This window comes from Camelus dromedarius, chromosome 4 (genome assembly GCF_036321535.1).
Source record: "Camelus dromedarius isolate mCamDro1 chromosome 4, mCamDro1.pat, whole genome shotgun sequence".
NCBI classification, from domain to species: domain Eukaryota; kingdom Metazoa; phylum Chordata; class Mammalia; order Artiodactyla; family Camelidae; genus Camelus; species Camelus dromedarius.
Genome location: NC_087439.1, coordinates 88,839,263 through 88,856,407, shown reverse-complemented (window position 1 = coordinate 88,856,407; position 17,145 = coordinate 88,839,263). Strand labels below are relative to the sequence as shown.

General features: G+C 37.3%; 1 protein-coding gene across 2 annotated transcripts in view; it reads left to right on the top strand.

The window, feature by feature from the left end:
* The window catches only part of SPHKAP (SPHK1 interactor, AKAP domain containing), a 136,603-nt gene that overhangs the window by 32,423 nt on the left and 87,035 nt on the right, over window positions 1-17,145 (top strand). For both annotated transcript variants that reach the window (XM_031452323.2, XM_031452322.2), the window contains exons 2-3: window positions 692-797; window positions 16,804-16,911. In XM_031452323.2, the coding sequence (XP_031308183.2) occupies window positions 692-797; window positions 16,804-16,911 (214 nt within the window). The remainder of the gene's footprint in view (window positions 1-691; window positions 798-16,803; window positions 16,912-17,145) is intronic.

Below are 17,145 nucleotides of genomic sequence, written 5' to 3'. Positions count from 1 at the left end.
GATCTCCTGGGTGTCTAGCGAGTTTCCAAGCAATATCAACGCTGCTTGTTCACAGACCAAACCTTAAGTAGCAACATACAGACAATTTGATTTCCAGTAACTGGACACTTTACTCTCTAGTGAAACAACTGAATATCCCCAAAGCCATTTTCACTACTGGTGATGACCTTCTTATTCCACACTGCATGAATCGTTAGTGATTGTGGTGTGACGGCAACTCAGAACCTCATTCATATATGACAGTGTTCTGCAAGAGAGTCTGCTTCTCTTCCTGTAATATTTTTAAAGTCACTACTTTAAATTCTGCTTTTGTATCTTCTCTCCCACCTTGATCTTCCTCCTCATTGAAACACATTTAGCAGTTTCAGCATGAAATCAGTCTGAAAGGATATGCTTAATAAATACTGTCAACACTTGCCAAAATCAAAGGAAAATGTCCCAGGGAGGTATCTGCAGCCTTATGCATTAGAAGCCAGCTATAAGGCTGCACTGTATCTTGACAGAAGTTCTTTTAATGTCAATTTGAGCTCATTTTAATAAATACATGAGTTTCGTGCTCCTGCCATCTTTGCCTCATTCTGTAGCAGCAAATGTGCTGCTTCTCTAGAGACAACATAGTGCTTCTTCTTTTCAGAATATGGAGATGACTCACTGGAATGTGTTCTCTTTTTGTGTTTTGGGGCACGAGCAGCAACTTGGAGTCACCCCTGATGTATGAGGTTCCAGAAGCACAGCAGGGCAGCGCCGGTGGCAGCTCCGGAAGTAGCCTGGGTAGCTCCATCAAGGCATGCAAGAAGGTAACACTGCCTAACACCACTCTTCTCTCTGACTGAACTTGAACACTAGTTCAGTTTGACTTTTCAAGCACTTTTTCTAAAGCAGAAACAGCAACTAAAACAAATGACACAATCACCCACAATTTGCTTCCCAGGATAACCCTCTGATGACATTAGAAATGTAATTCCTGGAAATGGTCAGAAAACTCAAGCATTTCATAAATGCCTGATTAAAACATACTAAGCCTCCAACACCACACCTGTATCTCCAGCCTCTTCTAGTATCTCTTCCCACGCTTAGCCATGGGCAACCATTTCTTCTTGAATCTCCTTTTAGAAAAATCTTCACGAGTTTTGAATAGCTCAGCTTATTATATTAAGCTCCTAAGTCTGTATCTAAGAAAGATTCCTGGAGGTTCTCCTTTTGCTCTTTTCTTAAAGGGAAAGGTAGGCTTGGTTATTTTTTTTTAGGAGAAACAGAATTGCTTTTCCTGGAATATAGACTTTAGAACTGATAAGTAAACCTTGCTTTAAGACACTTGCAGAAAATTGTCATTTGAACAACATAAAATCATCTAATTTAACTGTCTCATTTTTCCAGACAATCCAGCTGGAGGCCCCAAATTTAAAACAAAATGCCCAGTTCCCCATCTAATGTTTTTGTACTATTTGATATTAAAGTCCAGAGGAAAGTATGTTTCTTTCCACGAAAACTTAGGGGAAATCACACTGGATTAGTTCATTTACCATAAAAAAAAGTTAAATTATAAAAAGTACTTAGAGATATAAATTAAGACGAATTCTTTTACTAAACTTATTGTATATGTGTATAAGTATATGTACTTATGTATACATAATGTACATTGTATATCATGTAGATATCTGTACCCAGTTAAGCAGCCTTATGTATTCTCTGCTTGTACAATTTTGTAGTTTTCAAGTACCAAAGAAAACAGATATCAGCATTAGAGAACATACATTGATAATAAAAAGTAGCATTAAACATAATTTTATAAAAGTATTTGTGTGCATATATTCATAACAAAATATAAAAATGAGCCTGTCTGATTAACTAAGGGCTCTTATTATAATGTGTTATATGATCCTATTCTTTCTTCTTTTATAAAATTCTTATAGCGGAGTCAGTGCTATAAATTCCAGTTTTTAATGCAAAACACTGAAGTATTATAAGTCAAAGTGATTTTGAATTACTTACGAAAGAACTAAAGCTGCAGGTTTTCAAACCCTCTGTATTGTCTGTTCAACTCTGTAACACTAAATTAGAAAGTGTTCACCAGATGCTAGATCTTTCAGAAGACTAAATAATTTTTAATTTACTCTAATTTTTAAATAATTATTTTTTATTGATTCGAATCCCAGTTGTATTTAAAAGAAGGATTGAGGCCAGACTGCCTGAATTTGACATCCAGTTCTATCATTACTTATTGTGTGATCTGAAGCAAATTATCTCTTCATGCCTCAATTTGCTGATCTGAAAAAAGAAGATGATAATATTACCCATTTCACAGGGTTGAGGTGAGGATTCAGTAAGTTAATAAATGTGAAATATTTGGAACAGTGCTTGGCATATTGTAAGCCCTCAAAATAAAGATTACCTATTACTAATATTATTGTACAGAATGATCTTATCAGCAAGAAAACAGTGCCAGAAAAAATTCAATATTGACATTACCATGCTGAGAGTGTATTTTATGATCTGCTATCTCAGTTACACTTATCTCCCTAGAAGAGAGATATTTATATTCATTTTTTAAAAGTCATGTTTGGAAACTACTGCACTAAAAAGAGCTATCTGGCACTTGATATCTACTAGAAAAAATGAAACCAAGACTCAATCATCTATTCTAAATGACTTCATGTATATATGAATATATTCATACATATATTTATTCATATATATAAATTCATATATATATAAATGTATATATGAGCACCAAGACCCACTGGAAGTTTTAATCCATACAATGTGATTCTACAAAATAATGCGTTTAAAATGATGGAACTTCAAATATTGCTGAAAAGAGAAAGAGAATTGCTGGTGGGGAGGGGGCACTAAAATTCTCTGTGGTACCTCTTGAAGTTGTATCTCACATAGACGTCTCCTGATGTTCCCTCCTTTTATAGGATGATTCCTCCTTACAAGACGAACACAACCCCATTGTTACACTGAATAATAGGGACTTTCCATTAAATGGGCCAAATTATTATAAATGTTATCCTGTTATGTTTGTTAAGCACTACGTGACAGATCTTTATATTCTCTTTATAATGAATCAAAATCTGTTATCTCTAGTGAAATGTTGTGCAACAAACCTGGACTTGGAATCCAAAAGTCCGGGGTTAAATTCCATGTTTCTTGTTTTATTGTGTGATCTTAGGCCATAAATATATATGAATTCATATATATATGAAATTACAGTTTTAAATCTAATTCTACTTTTTCCACAATTATTTCTAGAACAACTAGTAGTTGGTTGAACCATAAGAAATTGACTTTTAATGGATCAAATTTGATCAAATAAAGGTAATTTCATACAGTTCCAACCTAAATACATTTAAAATTATGTTCAGTCTTGAGGAGAGACACAAGGATAGATCACAAATGGCCCCTTCTCTTGAAGAATTTACAGTCTAGCTTGGGAGATAATAATACTGGATTCTCAAGTGAAAAGTCAAGCAATAATTCATAAGTTAAATAATCATGTAAAATGACTATGCAGTGATATCACAAGATAATATAAATTAGGTAACAACTGAGTATTATGGGTATTTATAGTTAAGCACAGAGAGAGACCCTGTACCTGAAAGACAACCTTCAGAAAGACGAGCGGATCTTAATTTGGACTTTGAAGCATGATTAAGGTTTGAATGAGTGAATAGAATATCCAACCAAATTTAGGAAGAGTTGCTACAAATTAATGCAGGAGAAGTCAGCACCTATGTGTGCTGGCAGTAATTTTCCAATATTCCTAGTGTGGTGTTTTCATTTCAAATATTCTCTTAAGCTTACATAATAATTACATTTAAAGGTGGTGTAGTAGCCGTGTGTGCCGCACATCATACACCATACAGGCTACAGTTGTTTTCCTTGCCTTCAAAAAACTAGCTCTCCAGTGTTTCTTCTTCTTTGCATCAAGAGCATAGGCCATCAATGAAATGCATGAATATTGAGTTTCATGCCTTTATTGTATTGGTATGTATTACTGCAAACTGATTTAAGTGTTTTTAATTGTATTAATCACAGATAACAGGACTTGGGAAGTGAGGATCTGTATGTTCATAAATGGACATATAATGTATGTTCTGTACAAAAGTAGCAAATGGAATGAGGACAGCTCTCTCTCTATCTTAGAAATAGCAAGGCTGTCTAGCTGAATCACCACTCTTCACAGTCGATCAGACTCAGTCAGAGTAGCACAGATCATTGAAATCTATTGGTAATTCCCCAAACTCATTTCATATAATAGCTTCATCTTCTTCCCCATCAAACTTCCTTATCAGAGCTGACATATTGTTAAAATAACCAGTGGAAGAAATAAAGCAAGGGTCCAGAAGGTAATGCATTCTTTGGATAGTTGGCTTCTGAAAAAAGTTGCAAATTGAATGGAATCTGTGTGCTTCATAGTAAATCTCTAAGGGTTTTGGGAATCCAACCCAGGTGTAATTGCTTCAGTTTCTTGTTGCTATTGGAAAAATATGGTCACTGTGGAACCCATAACTGTGAAAAAAAATCATCAGGAAAAAAGACTTTGGTGGACTTATTTGAAGGAGGAACTCCTTAATATAAATTTTTATCAGTGAGGGGACTGTCTTTCCCCAGAGCTCAGATGACCATACCATCCAGTCATAGCTACATATATTGTCCTGGCATTTTATTGATAGACACTCCCTCTTTGCTCTCAAAAGTCCACTGGTATCCAGTGTTATATGATTTTCCTAGCTCTAGGTTCAGAATTATTTTTTCTCTTCCTTCTTCCCTTCTTCTGAGTGCTAAGAAAGTCATCAGATAAATTCACACTGAAGTGTTAGTGGTTCTGTAGCTTAGTGTAGCTATGATGAATCAAATCTGGTTTTACTTAACTACGACTAACTAACTAACACTGTTGCCCCCTCCCTTAACTGACATTGACAACTGAGTCTTCTCAGCCTGGACATGTCTTCACAATTCTACTCATTACAAAACATCAATCCACCTACGCTGGAATGTAAGCTAACCTCTATGTCACCTTAATTGAATGAGCACCAAGACCCACGGGAAGTTTTAATCCATACAATGTGATTCTACAAAATAATGCGTTTAAAATGATGGAACTTCAAATATTGTAGAAAAGAGAAAGAGAGTTGCTGGTGGGAGGGGGCGCAAGAATCCTCTGTGGTACCTCTTGAAGTTGTATCTCACATAGACGTCGCCTGATGTTCCCTCCTTTTATAGGATGATTCCTCCTTACAAGATGAACACAACCCCATTGTTACACTGAATAATAGGGACTTTCCATTAAATGGGCCAAATTATTATAAATGTTATCCTGTTATGTTTGTTAAGCACTACGTGACAGATCTTTATATTCTCTTTATAATGAATCAAAATCTGTTATCTCTAGTGAAATGTTGTGCAACAAACCTGGACTTGGAATCCAAAAGTCCGGGGTTAAGTTCCAGGTTTCCCATTTTATTGTGTGATCTTAGGCCAGCGATGTGACTTCTTTGACTCAGATATCTTAAGATGTGGTGGGATGTTTACATACAAAAAGCTTTGTGTAAGCCCTTAACACATAATTGATACTCGATAAATATTAGTTGATTCAAAATAAATGACCTTTACACAAGGACAAAATTTCTTTAACTAGAATTTAAAAACTAATCTGGACATTGCTTCCAAAGGGACTTAATTATGTCAATTATCTGTTAGACTCTCCTCTAGTTTGAAAGCATTATAGTCAATGTCATATTTCCACAACGGCTGGACATTTTCAATCAGTGCTTTACCTCTTAGATGGAAGATTTGCTATTTGGCACATAGTGGAACAAAGTCTCTGAACAGGATTCATGTGAGGAAAGAATTGTTGGAGAAAAAATCAACACCTCAAATATCCTTCTCTTTTTATGTCATGTTAATTAAATCCGCCTTAAGCTTGGACTTATCAAAGGCAGCAGACTGAAAACACTTCTGGCTCCCAGAGGCAAAGTTTGATCTTAATATGACATCTGATCTGCGCTTTGAAGTTTCAAGAGCATTCTTTGGCATAACTGGCCTCCTTTAAACTGACTTAAATTTGCTGTCAACAGTGGCACAGATACATCCGAAGCAGAACAGAATGGATGCCCCTTGGTGTTTCATCGTATGCTATGAAATACATTTTCATCTAAGCCCATATCTTTTTGATGACATGTAATTAACAAAAGCAATTGAATTAATGTGTGCAGGCACGGGAAGACAAATTGAGAGGCTGTTTCAAAATCTGATCCATATCTCTAAAGACGTTTTTTACTAGTCAGAATTATATTGTTCTTAGTCAGAAGCCCCAGTAGTAATTACGTGAAGTAAATGATGGAAAATAGCTACAGTATTCTGTATTTATAGAGACTGTTTCCTTAAAGGAAGGAACGTCTTTAAAAATATAAAACTAAATAAATAAAATTAAAAACAAAACCAGCATAACTAAGCCGTGTTCATCTTTTTTATAGAAGAAAGACACAAGGCTTTTCCCTCTGCAGTGCAAAGCACTCAGAGCTCTCTGAACACTCTCTTCTGATCAAGCAGCCTGGCAGTGACTTTCAGGCTCAGCTTTTTGGTACCAGAGAATAGACTACTCTATTCATATTGTGTCAAGCAACAAAGTGTCTTGTTTTATTGCCCTTCTGCAGGAGTAATCAGAGGCATTGAAAGAAGCAGGGAGATTTTTAAGAAAAGAAATAGACAATTGTCTTACTAAAAGTGATATTTGAAGATGGTTAATCCAGCAGTCCTAAAGAAAATTCCTTAGAGCAAAGGGAGAGTGGGAATCTGGGATGCCAGGGGGAGCATACCTGGTGTGGATGGGGAAGGAGGGAGATGAACTTATATACAGGCAGAGGGAGGAGGGAAAACGAACTCTGCTGAGACACAGGTGAAAGTCAAGGTCAGCAGGACTCCCTGGCACTGAGAGTTAAGCAGAACCATGAGAACTCTGACTATTTGAACCATGACATCCATGAATGGTGGTGTCATTGAGGTCACCGGGAAGAGGAGCTAAGAACAAGGTACCAAGTGCATCGATTCTGACTCAGCCCAGTTGCATCTAAAGAGCCGGCCCTGAAATTCCCACTGGGGGTCATTTTGCTGACTGCCTATGGGAACATTTCACATTCCCTGAGACACATTGACTTCTAGGAGGCGTCAAGCTTGCACTGAGGCCAGGACGCAGATAATGAGGGCTCCGGTGGGGACTAACTTCCTCTGCCTTCAGCAAAAACAGGTTGAAATGATGAGCATTTTCTCTTGCCTTTGAAGCAGCCTGGTCCACTCTGAAACAGAGAGGGTGGGGCTACAAGTCTTACATGGCGAGTTTATTCTTTGGAAAATATCAGTTCAGTGTCCTAGGTGGGAAGCTGTGTTTAAGACTATCATTATGGCTTACTTTGCAGTTTAAATATGATTCAGCTTCTTATTCCAAAAGTCAGGGCTTCATTCAGGACTCCACATCACCTCTCTTTCCTGCCAGCAATTGCTATATACAGTGTTTAAGACACCAATATGCTGGTCCTATTCTGTTCTCCAAAGCTCAGTTCCTTGAGCATCCTTTCTGCTATGTGTGAAGAACTCCTGGAAGGATTTTGCAGTGCCTTTTCTTTCCTTCCTTTTTTTTTTTTTTAACCAAAAAGTAGGACTCTGAAAACCCAAAATAGCTTAGAACATTCTGTGGAATTAAGGGTGATGCTGCACTATTGAAACTAGGCAAGCAATCTTTTTTTTTTTTCTGAATTATTGTAATTACCCCCAAACCTTCATATTAGGTATTAAATATCTCTATCCAAAAATGGAAGGGGTCTGAAATGTTTAAAATATCTAATCTGGCATTCAAAACTCCCTTTTCTCTCCTCGGGTATTGAAAATGCCTTGCCATCCCTACTCCTTATCTCTGGCCTTAAGACCTCCTCTCTTTCCCTTCAGTTCTTCATTTAAGCAACCCTCTCAACTTTGTTGTCTGGAGTAAACGCCACGTTCCCAATCAGCCCTAACAGCATCCACCGTCCCTGTATCCTGCCAGGCTTGCCCTCCTGCCAGTGTCAGAGTGGAAAGGGAGGATGTCACTGGAATAAACCTGATCAGTCCTCCATAGCTCTCTGGCTCATGAATCCCTGAGATGAGTCCCCTCACATGCGTGCCCACACCTACTAGGCTTATCTCTGCTTCCTGAGAAGGACACCTGCCCTGAAAGACCCAGATGAGGGCTCATAGTCTCCAGGATGAAGAGAATCCATGGAGAAGGTGTGTCGTTTTGCAAGTTAAGTGTCCATCTGCCTACATCTTAAAAGGTTGTTGTTCCCAGCAGTTTCTTCCAAAGAAGAGAAGAGTCAGGAAGTAAGAATTGCCACTTTCTTATATTGCTAAAGACCCAAGATAGGCACCAATACTAAGCGATACATGGCCAAATCTGCAGTCCAGCTGATGAACGGCAAAATCTGCACTATTTACAGATTTTATTGCATAAAAATCATCCAAAGTCAATGGGAGGTCTAGATACACATCAAACATTTTCCTATGTGTGTGTGTTTTATATATTTTGCTCCTAACATTAAGAATCACATTTCCCTCACTGATCATATCAACATGACAGCATTATACTACATCTACATAGTGATTAAATAGCAATTAATCAGCTGTCCTCTATTTACATGTCTACTTTGATTCTGTTTAAATCATTGCCGACCACTCATAAATTATACTATAATTGCATTTCCTGAGTATATTTGTTTTTGTAACTCTTGCATTTTATACTTTAGAATCAAACTTGGTTATCTTGTTCATGTGGAAAAAGCTCTGATCAACTTTCAAGGCATTCTTCAGCCAGCTGACATCTGTGTGATACAGCAGAAGTAAACAAGCATGGCTTGATGCTTCTGAATTGTCCTCTGTGCTTTTGTATCATTCTTGTGATTGCATTGAAATACAACATAGTTTCCAGGATATAAGTAATTGTGTAGCACAAGAAAAGCAGAGAATATCTGAAACTGCCTACCTAGTTCACTTCTTGCCACATTAGGATACATTTGGGGCCAGGTTAATATACAAAGTCTATAGATTACATATATGGTGACATTAACTTCAAAGAAAAGAGCCCTATTATTCATGAAACATTCCCATTGTATACTCAGTTGGTTACTTGCATGTGTGACATTTGTCAGAGATATTTACAAATCAGTGTGTTCCATGTTTATGTATCAGAAGGAAGCTTAGTTAGATCAGGTACACATTGCTAAAAGCATCTCATATATAAGGACTCTCCTGCTTTAAAAATACAGTTTATCTGGAGGTCAGTCATTGATATGTTTATAATGAGACATGACAATGTCACCTTCTTTCTTCTCTAGGGGTATTCCTTCCTACCCTCCTCCACAGTAAAGAAGGAGAAAGAATTACAGATTTACTGCTAACCATTTCCTTCCCAACCTTCCCAACCAACTATGCCTTTGATCTCATGCTGTTTAAGTGTTTTTCTTCTCCTTGACAATGGAAAATTGTTTTGTTCCAAGACCTTGGAAGAACTCCATTATTTTCCAATACTTTTCTAATAATCAATTACAAGAATTCCAAATTATACTAGGTAATGCAAGAATGCTTCACATCCAACCAAACAGACAATCATATTACAGAATGTGTCCTATGAATAATCAAATGTGATCAAATGTGATTATTCCTACTTTGGACATAGTTTGCCCATTTTGTCAAAGGAGGCTAAATACACAAAATGCCAGGCAGCCAGCCAGAATCATCATTAAAAGGAAAATGTTATCTTAACATTTAATTAAACTTTCTGAGAAACTGAGACTAAACCACTGAGCTTTCTATGCCAGCTTTTTGTCTCCACACGTTAACTTTATTTCCAGTTTGTATCATTGTCTCTTGTTAGCAGTTCACTGTGCTTTACATAAGCATTTCAGCTTCCCTGCGAGGTAATGGGAAGCTGTTGTATCCCATGGTGGAAAACAAAAGACTGCAGAGTTCTCAGAAAGTTTGCTATGGCACAGATTAAATCAACATGAAATTAAGTGTGTAAAATTACACAAAATCTTCTGACTTCTAGTCCAGTGTGATGTGCATGTGTTTGGGGGCGGGGTGGGGAGGTGGACTTTTAAGCTACTATAAAAATTTAAGCTAACAGTTAAGCACTACTTAAGCTATTGACAATCATCCAAAAATTATAATTACAAATGTTGTAGAACCTTAGAGAACGTCATGACATTACACAGCCTGGCTCAGCTCAGCAACGGATTTCTTTCTGGTGAAAGATCAAAGGTTCTTTCTCATCACTTCCCCGACCACTCACTCTGGGCCAGCAATTACGAGCTCCTTGCTGTTCTTCAAAATCAACAAACAGGTTTCTGCTTTGAGCTTTTGTTTTGCCTGGAATCTCTGCCTGGGTTGCTCTGCCCTCAGGTGGGTGCGTGCCTGGCATCGCCCTTCATTCAGATCTCTGCTCAATGTCAGCCTCAGAGAAGCCTGCCAGGAAATACTTTCCCAAAACAGCATCTCTTACCTTTTTATTCCTTTCCCTGGCTTTATCTTCACAGTGGTCACAGTAGTTTTCATTATCTGAACACATTCAAATATGAAAAATTTATTTGATTATGGCCTGGCATCCCCCAAGAGAATGAGAACAAAACTATTTACTTTGTCATTATTTTTATTTTGTCCACCCCAATTGCCCAGTAAATAAACAACACCCAGTAAAAGCAGCAGGTGCTCAACAAGCAGTCTTTGAAAGGATGAGTGAGTGGATGGACACCATATGGAGATCATCTCTGCATTATTCACTACTGTAGGACCCAGAGACTAGTCCATAGTGTGCACTCAAAAATTAGGGAATTAAAGAAAAAATTAAACTTTGAAGAGAATATAAAACTAAAAATAGATGAAGAGGCATTCCAGATGGCACAGACCTTTCAAGACAGGGTAACAGAATTTTTCTGCCATTAACTGCAAATAGGGAAGTCAGCAAGTCAACCTTCTTTTAGGGAATGGAATTGGGGAGGGAGGGGTTTGAGTTCAGACACAAAAGAGTCAAAGGTGACAGCTGGAGATCCAAAAGTAATAACTAACAATTAGAAATGTGAAAAGCCAAGCTTTAGAGGAAGGTCAAAGATGAAGCTCTTGACCAGTGAGTCTTCCCCCTAGGCCAAAATTAGTGCCCAGAGAGTCAGGGAGGTGTCCCAGGAAAACAACTGGGGGGAGTACAAAGAGCAACACACTGAGGCCTGACCCAGAGGGGATACTCCTGTTTAATGCATCAGGGGAGGAAAAGCTTGTTAGAAAGAGAGATGTGTTCCCCCAACCTTCCCTAACATCTGCAGACGACTCAGATGCACCTTTCAGCACACTGGTCAGGTGCACAGCCTCCTGCCACACCTCACACAGGTAGAATGGACCGCTCCACCCTAGGTGATCTCTGACCAGGATTGTTGTGATCAAAGCACATGCTTTCTTTATCAGTGTCCTGAAGGTGCTTGTTTTCCCCTCTTAGAGTGTAATTTCCAAGCCACAGCAGTCATTTTTGTTCATCTTAATATTTCCAGTGTCAAACATCAAAAGAGGTCAATTAACCTCTATTGACCAAATATGGACTAAAGGAGGACATGAGAGAAGGAGGAGGAGAAAAATAAGAATGGAGCCTCACAAACACAGATAAAGAGAAATGGCCAGATGCTGGGCAGAGACCAAGAAAATGTTAAGAGGGAAACCATATTGTTTAAATTATACTGCATTCTCATAATAATAGCCATCATCTCTCGATTACCTACTCTCTTAAGAGGTTAGCCCTTTCGAACATTTTCTTATTTGAAATTTGGAACAACTTTCTGAAGTGTCTTTAATTGTCCTCATGTAACAGATGCAAAAACTAAGAGCATCAGAAGTTTAGTGACTTGCCCACGGTCACTCAGGAAGTGATGCGACGGGATAGATTAGGAGCTAAGCCTCCAAGCCTCTGTGATCAGCCTTAGGTTACATCTTCTCCAATAGAAAGTACTATTAAAAACTGTTAAGTTGTTGCTTAGCAGTGTTTAGGGCTGTATCCAGGTTACTAGGAGGCTGTTTTCCCCTCTTCATTCCATATTAATACTAAATTCCTGCAACTTGGTCCTCTGTATAAAAAAGCAAAGTCACTGTACAAGAAAGTCTTAAGAATGATCTTTCTTCATTGTTTAGGACACTCATGAAATTTTAAGCGAAAACGTGCCATTATTATCTCAAACCTGTGAATACATAGCATGTTTGTGATCAGCTCTTCATCTGGAACAAGTGAAACTGCAGCTAAAAATAACAGACAAATAAATGAGCCATTGAGAGCCTGTTGAGTTTTTCTCTTCCCTCCACCCCTCCCCTTCAGAAAGTGGCTCTCTCAGCAGGGAGATTATATTCATAAGGCTTCAAAATCATTAAATTCTCAAGCACATATTCTTCTTTCAATCATTTCTTTTTTTTTTTTTTTTCTTTTTTTGTCTAAACCATTAAACCAAAAGCTTTTCAGAGGTTAAACTTGCTTACCATATGATGCTATGTGGTTTGCTGAAGCCTGCATTTTTTATTCTCTTTGCTTATTTGGCTCTTAGTGCATTTGGGAATCAAAGCAGTGGGAATAGGAGAAGTAGAAAGGGATGGGGAATTACTGATGCTCCATGTAGAAGAAGACTTCAGATGACATGATTTAATTGTGTACAAAGGGCAAACAGGCTGGGAGCTGGTGGGTAACTTGACCACACAGACAGTAGGGTCAGGACTGGACCTCAGACCTCCCAACCACCCAGACCAGGCCCCTGAGGGAGAGGTGGACAAACTGACAGTCCAGGATTTGGAGGAATACAAGAATGAGAATTTACGTAATTTTACCAACTTGCAATGGAGCAATGCTTAATGGCGGCTTTGGGGTCAGAGAGCCTGGCTCAAACACTAGTTCTCTACTAACAAGAAAAAGTATTGACCCCTCTAAGTCTGGGCAAAGAGAATAATCATTTTATAATAGTTAATGTCTGTTGAGCACTTGCTATATGCCAAGCACTGTTTTAAGCACATTCCATATATTAGCCCTCAAATTCTACTTCATAAGTCTAGAGGTTTAATTCAGATAATATCTATTAGGGCCTTAGCGCAGAGAGTTCTCAATAAATGTGGTATTACTTGGTCAACAATTAAAGAATATAAGTATTAAATAATTGATAATCTCTAAATATTAATAATATTTATTTTAATTACTGGTAAAATCAAATGAACTATTTTTTAAATTATGATCAATCGAATTTACATTTTAAGGTTATACGGTGAATAAATATTCTCACCAGAGAAGTTCTTTTCAAAACACAGTTCTTAAGCAATTGAAAGATTTAGGTTGTGTTTTAAATTCTACTTCCTTACCCTGACATTTCTGTTTCGTCAGAGGCTAAGATATACCTTAGAGAAGGCACTCAGTATCCAAGCGATATGGAATAGCCAAGTGGGAAGACTTTCTAGCGTTTTCCCACTGAGTAGGCAGGTCCATACAGCTGTCAACTTTTCTTCCCTCTTAGGGTAAATGAAGAATTTTTTTGTATTTTTAGTTATTATTTATTATAAAAATAAATGCAAAAAATGCCCTTAAAGTAGAAGACTCAAAAATCAATCTTTCTGTGCTCATTTCTCTATGTTAGAGAAGTTCAGTGCAGGAGGAATCCAACAGGTAACGAGCAATTCTCTCAGTCGGTCAGCCTCATCATGAGACAGCTTCTTTCACGGCCTCGGGACTCTCACAGTGTGGAAGCATCAGGCTGATGGCTTCTGTCCTCTCCTCTCTGCCTCTCTGTATCTCACCTGGAAAATATGCCAACCTAACCCATCACTTTTCTGGAAAACCCAAGTAAATCATGCCTGAACTGTGCCCCCCGCTTAAGTCTGACCTAAGACGAAAGTAATTTATAAGCTTTGATAAGTGACAGATGTTTTCTCCTATTGACACAGTTTGTTGCCACCAGGACACTCTGTGCCCTGAATACGTTAGAATGTAGAAGAAGTCCAGGGCCTAATTTTTGCAGAGTGAGCTTTGAAATGCCTGAGAAGTGATTCTGGTCAGAGGAGTTATTAAAATGATGCATTGTAAAGCATCACTATCTGATATGTTCACTCGATGCCTCCGTTTGAAATCTCTGACATTCTTATGATACAGAATAGACATAGTTATATTTACAAAAATTAGATGCACTTAACGCTTCAGAAACACATCCCAAGTCAGACCCATCTGTAGGGGTTACAGAAGGCAGCAGTATTAAATGATTTCACTCACAGGCCTTGGTGTCTTCAAAACCAAATCTTAAGTCCGGCTCTGAGAAGCTTAGGGCAGAAATTCAAATCTCTCTGAACTCCAGGATCTTAATCTTCAAAATGACAATTTCCATGAAGATCCTTCTCTTTAAAATCATTCCTACCTTACAGCATTGCACTAAGGATTAAATTTAAAAGTAATCAATCATCAATCAATCAGTATGTGAAAAATTTAGCACATCTCCTGGCACATTCTAAGCATGCTGTAACTATTAAGACTACAAAATATGGAACTGAAATTACACCTCAGGTGAGAATATTTGCTAAAGAAAATTTGTCTTCACACATCTGAAATGTTTTTGATTCACTGATTTGAGGGAAAGGTGCCCAATTTTTTGCAGTTCGTATCAAACAGTAACAATGAAAACCATACATTGAGACAATGACTTGCCATCTTGCACGCCACAGTGTTTGATGCATGTCATCTCACTGAACACCCCAATGATCCCACCAGGTGGGTATTGCTCTCTCCATTCATAGGTGTAGAAACTGAGACATAATTTAAGCTAACCACCCAAGGTCTTCCTGCTACTAATGACCAGCTTAGGATTTCACACTCTATTCTAGCCTGGAAGTAAAAGTGAATGGCAGTGGTGGAAGTGCCTGAGAACATTTCTATATTTTAGTTAAGGTTAATCTAGGTCAATGGTTTTCAATTTGTTTGTTTGTTTGTTTGTTTGGAATCAAAATTCCTTTGTACTCTAAAAATGTTTGTGGACCTCGTGAAGCTTTTGTTTGTAGGGGTAATGCTTATTGGTATTTTCCATATCATAAATTAAAGCTAAGAATTTTTAAAATATGTGTTTATTTAATTTAAAATGATATTAACAATTTAAATAATTTATTATTTTAAAGTAATTTCAAAGTAATAATAAACACATTACATTCTAACATACGTATTTTTATGAAAACTTAGTGTTTTCCAAAACAAAACATTTTAGTGAGAAGAGTGACTTCATTTCACGTTTTTAGCAAATCTCCTTAATATCTAACTTAAAAGAAGACAGCTGTACTCTCCTATTTGCTTCTGCATTCAGCCTGTTACACTGCAACACTTTGTGTGGACCCTGGAGAACTCCACTGAGTTCTCGTGAGACAATTCAAATGGAAAGAGCAAATAAAGTCTTAATATTATTATAAAAGTAGTCTGACCATTGGATTCCTTAAAAGGTCTCAGGGACCTGTAGGGGTCCCAGCTCACACTTAAAGAACAATAGTTTAGATAAAATCTTTAAGAAACCTGAGAAGTGCCGTTGCCAACTTCAGTCTGCAGTGAGAACTCAAGTTCATCAATTACCTGCACATCCACAAAGTGTCTGTTTGTGCTGTTTGGAAAAGAATGATGAAAATTTGTCATTTCTAGGTAATAATAACCACTGAGTGGGGAAAATACTAAAAAGTAGTGATAACACTTGGCTAAAACAAAAATGTTATGGAAAAATGTGTCAGAATTATATTTGGTTAACTCAATCTGCAGAGACAAAATTAGTGTATTTTTATCTTTATAGAACAAAGGAAGACAATTCTTCATTTTGCAAATGAAATGTAATTGAAGTGTCATTCTATTTTTATGGCATTAGCCAAACTGATTAAATCTGTTATATTACTTAAGTGAAGGTAGTTGTCAAATGTTAGCAGACATATACCTTAATAAAGTAGAGGGTACCGGGAGAACACTGGAAATTTTATATAAGTAGAGAAAAAATTTTATACAATATTTGGATAGTGTTACACATCAGAAGTTGAATCATTTCGTTGTTTGAGATTGCATCTTCAAAATGTTTTGGCTCAGAAATAGAATTTTTATTCATTGCTTTAAATTCAAAGACCAGAAACAAGGCATTTATAAATCATATTTGTGGATTTGTGAATTGAAATTCATTTTGCCCTACCATACTGTTTCTACAAGGAAAATGGTTGTTGTAATGCACTTACTTATAATAATTTTTAAACTTAACAATATTACCCTAAGTGTTCTAGAAGAACTGAATCCTATTTCACAGATACGTTACCAAAGCTGAAGAACTAAAAAAAAAAATCATAATTTTGGTAGCAGTATTGCACCAAGTGGAGAAAGACTACATTTTTAATAAAAAATATTCATAGAATGTAAAAGAACTCTAACGCTAAAATGAAGTTTGATCCCCATTGCCAATTAAACCATACCCCGAAACAACCATTTGACTGCAACTTACAGAAAAGTTGCAGGTGCACTGAAGTTTCCAGATGTTAAATTTGATGAGAGAAGAAACAACAGTATTAACATCAGTGTGTTCCTCTAAAGTGAATTCCTGATCTACTATTTTACACAATCTAGAGGTGCTATGATCCTGGAAATTTTTTTCAACTATCCAGATGCTCTGAGGCAAATAAAACACTTACAGATTCTTCAGAAAAGAGTTCCTGTTTACATGAAAAACCTTGCAAATGACACTGAGAAGTTTTCCTTGGTTCCCTCAGGTTCTCCGCAGCAACAGCCTCCTCGAGTCTACAGACTATTGGCTGCAGAATCAGAGGACGCCCTGCCAGATTGGTTTTGTGGAAGACAAGTCTGAAAACTGCGCGTCTGTAAGTAAACACACGGCTCTGGGATGTGGGCTGAGAAAGTGGGGAGTTGGGCTCATGTACTCACGCTAAGTACATAATCGACAAATACAAGGTTGGGAAAGTATCCTTTTGAAAATACGTAACTGGTTTATACAGAGTGTTAACAAAATGACAGGCAGAAGCTCATGTTTCTTCTCCTATTTTGCTCATTTCAACAAGTAAATTAATCTGTTCAATTCTCGGAAATGGAAAAAT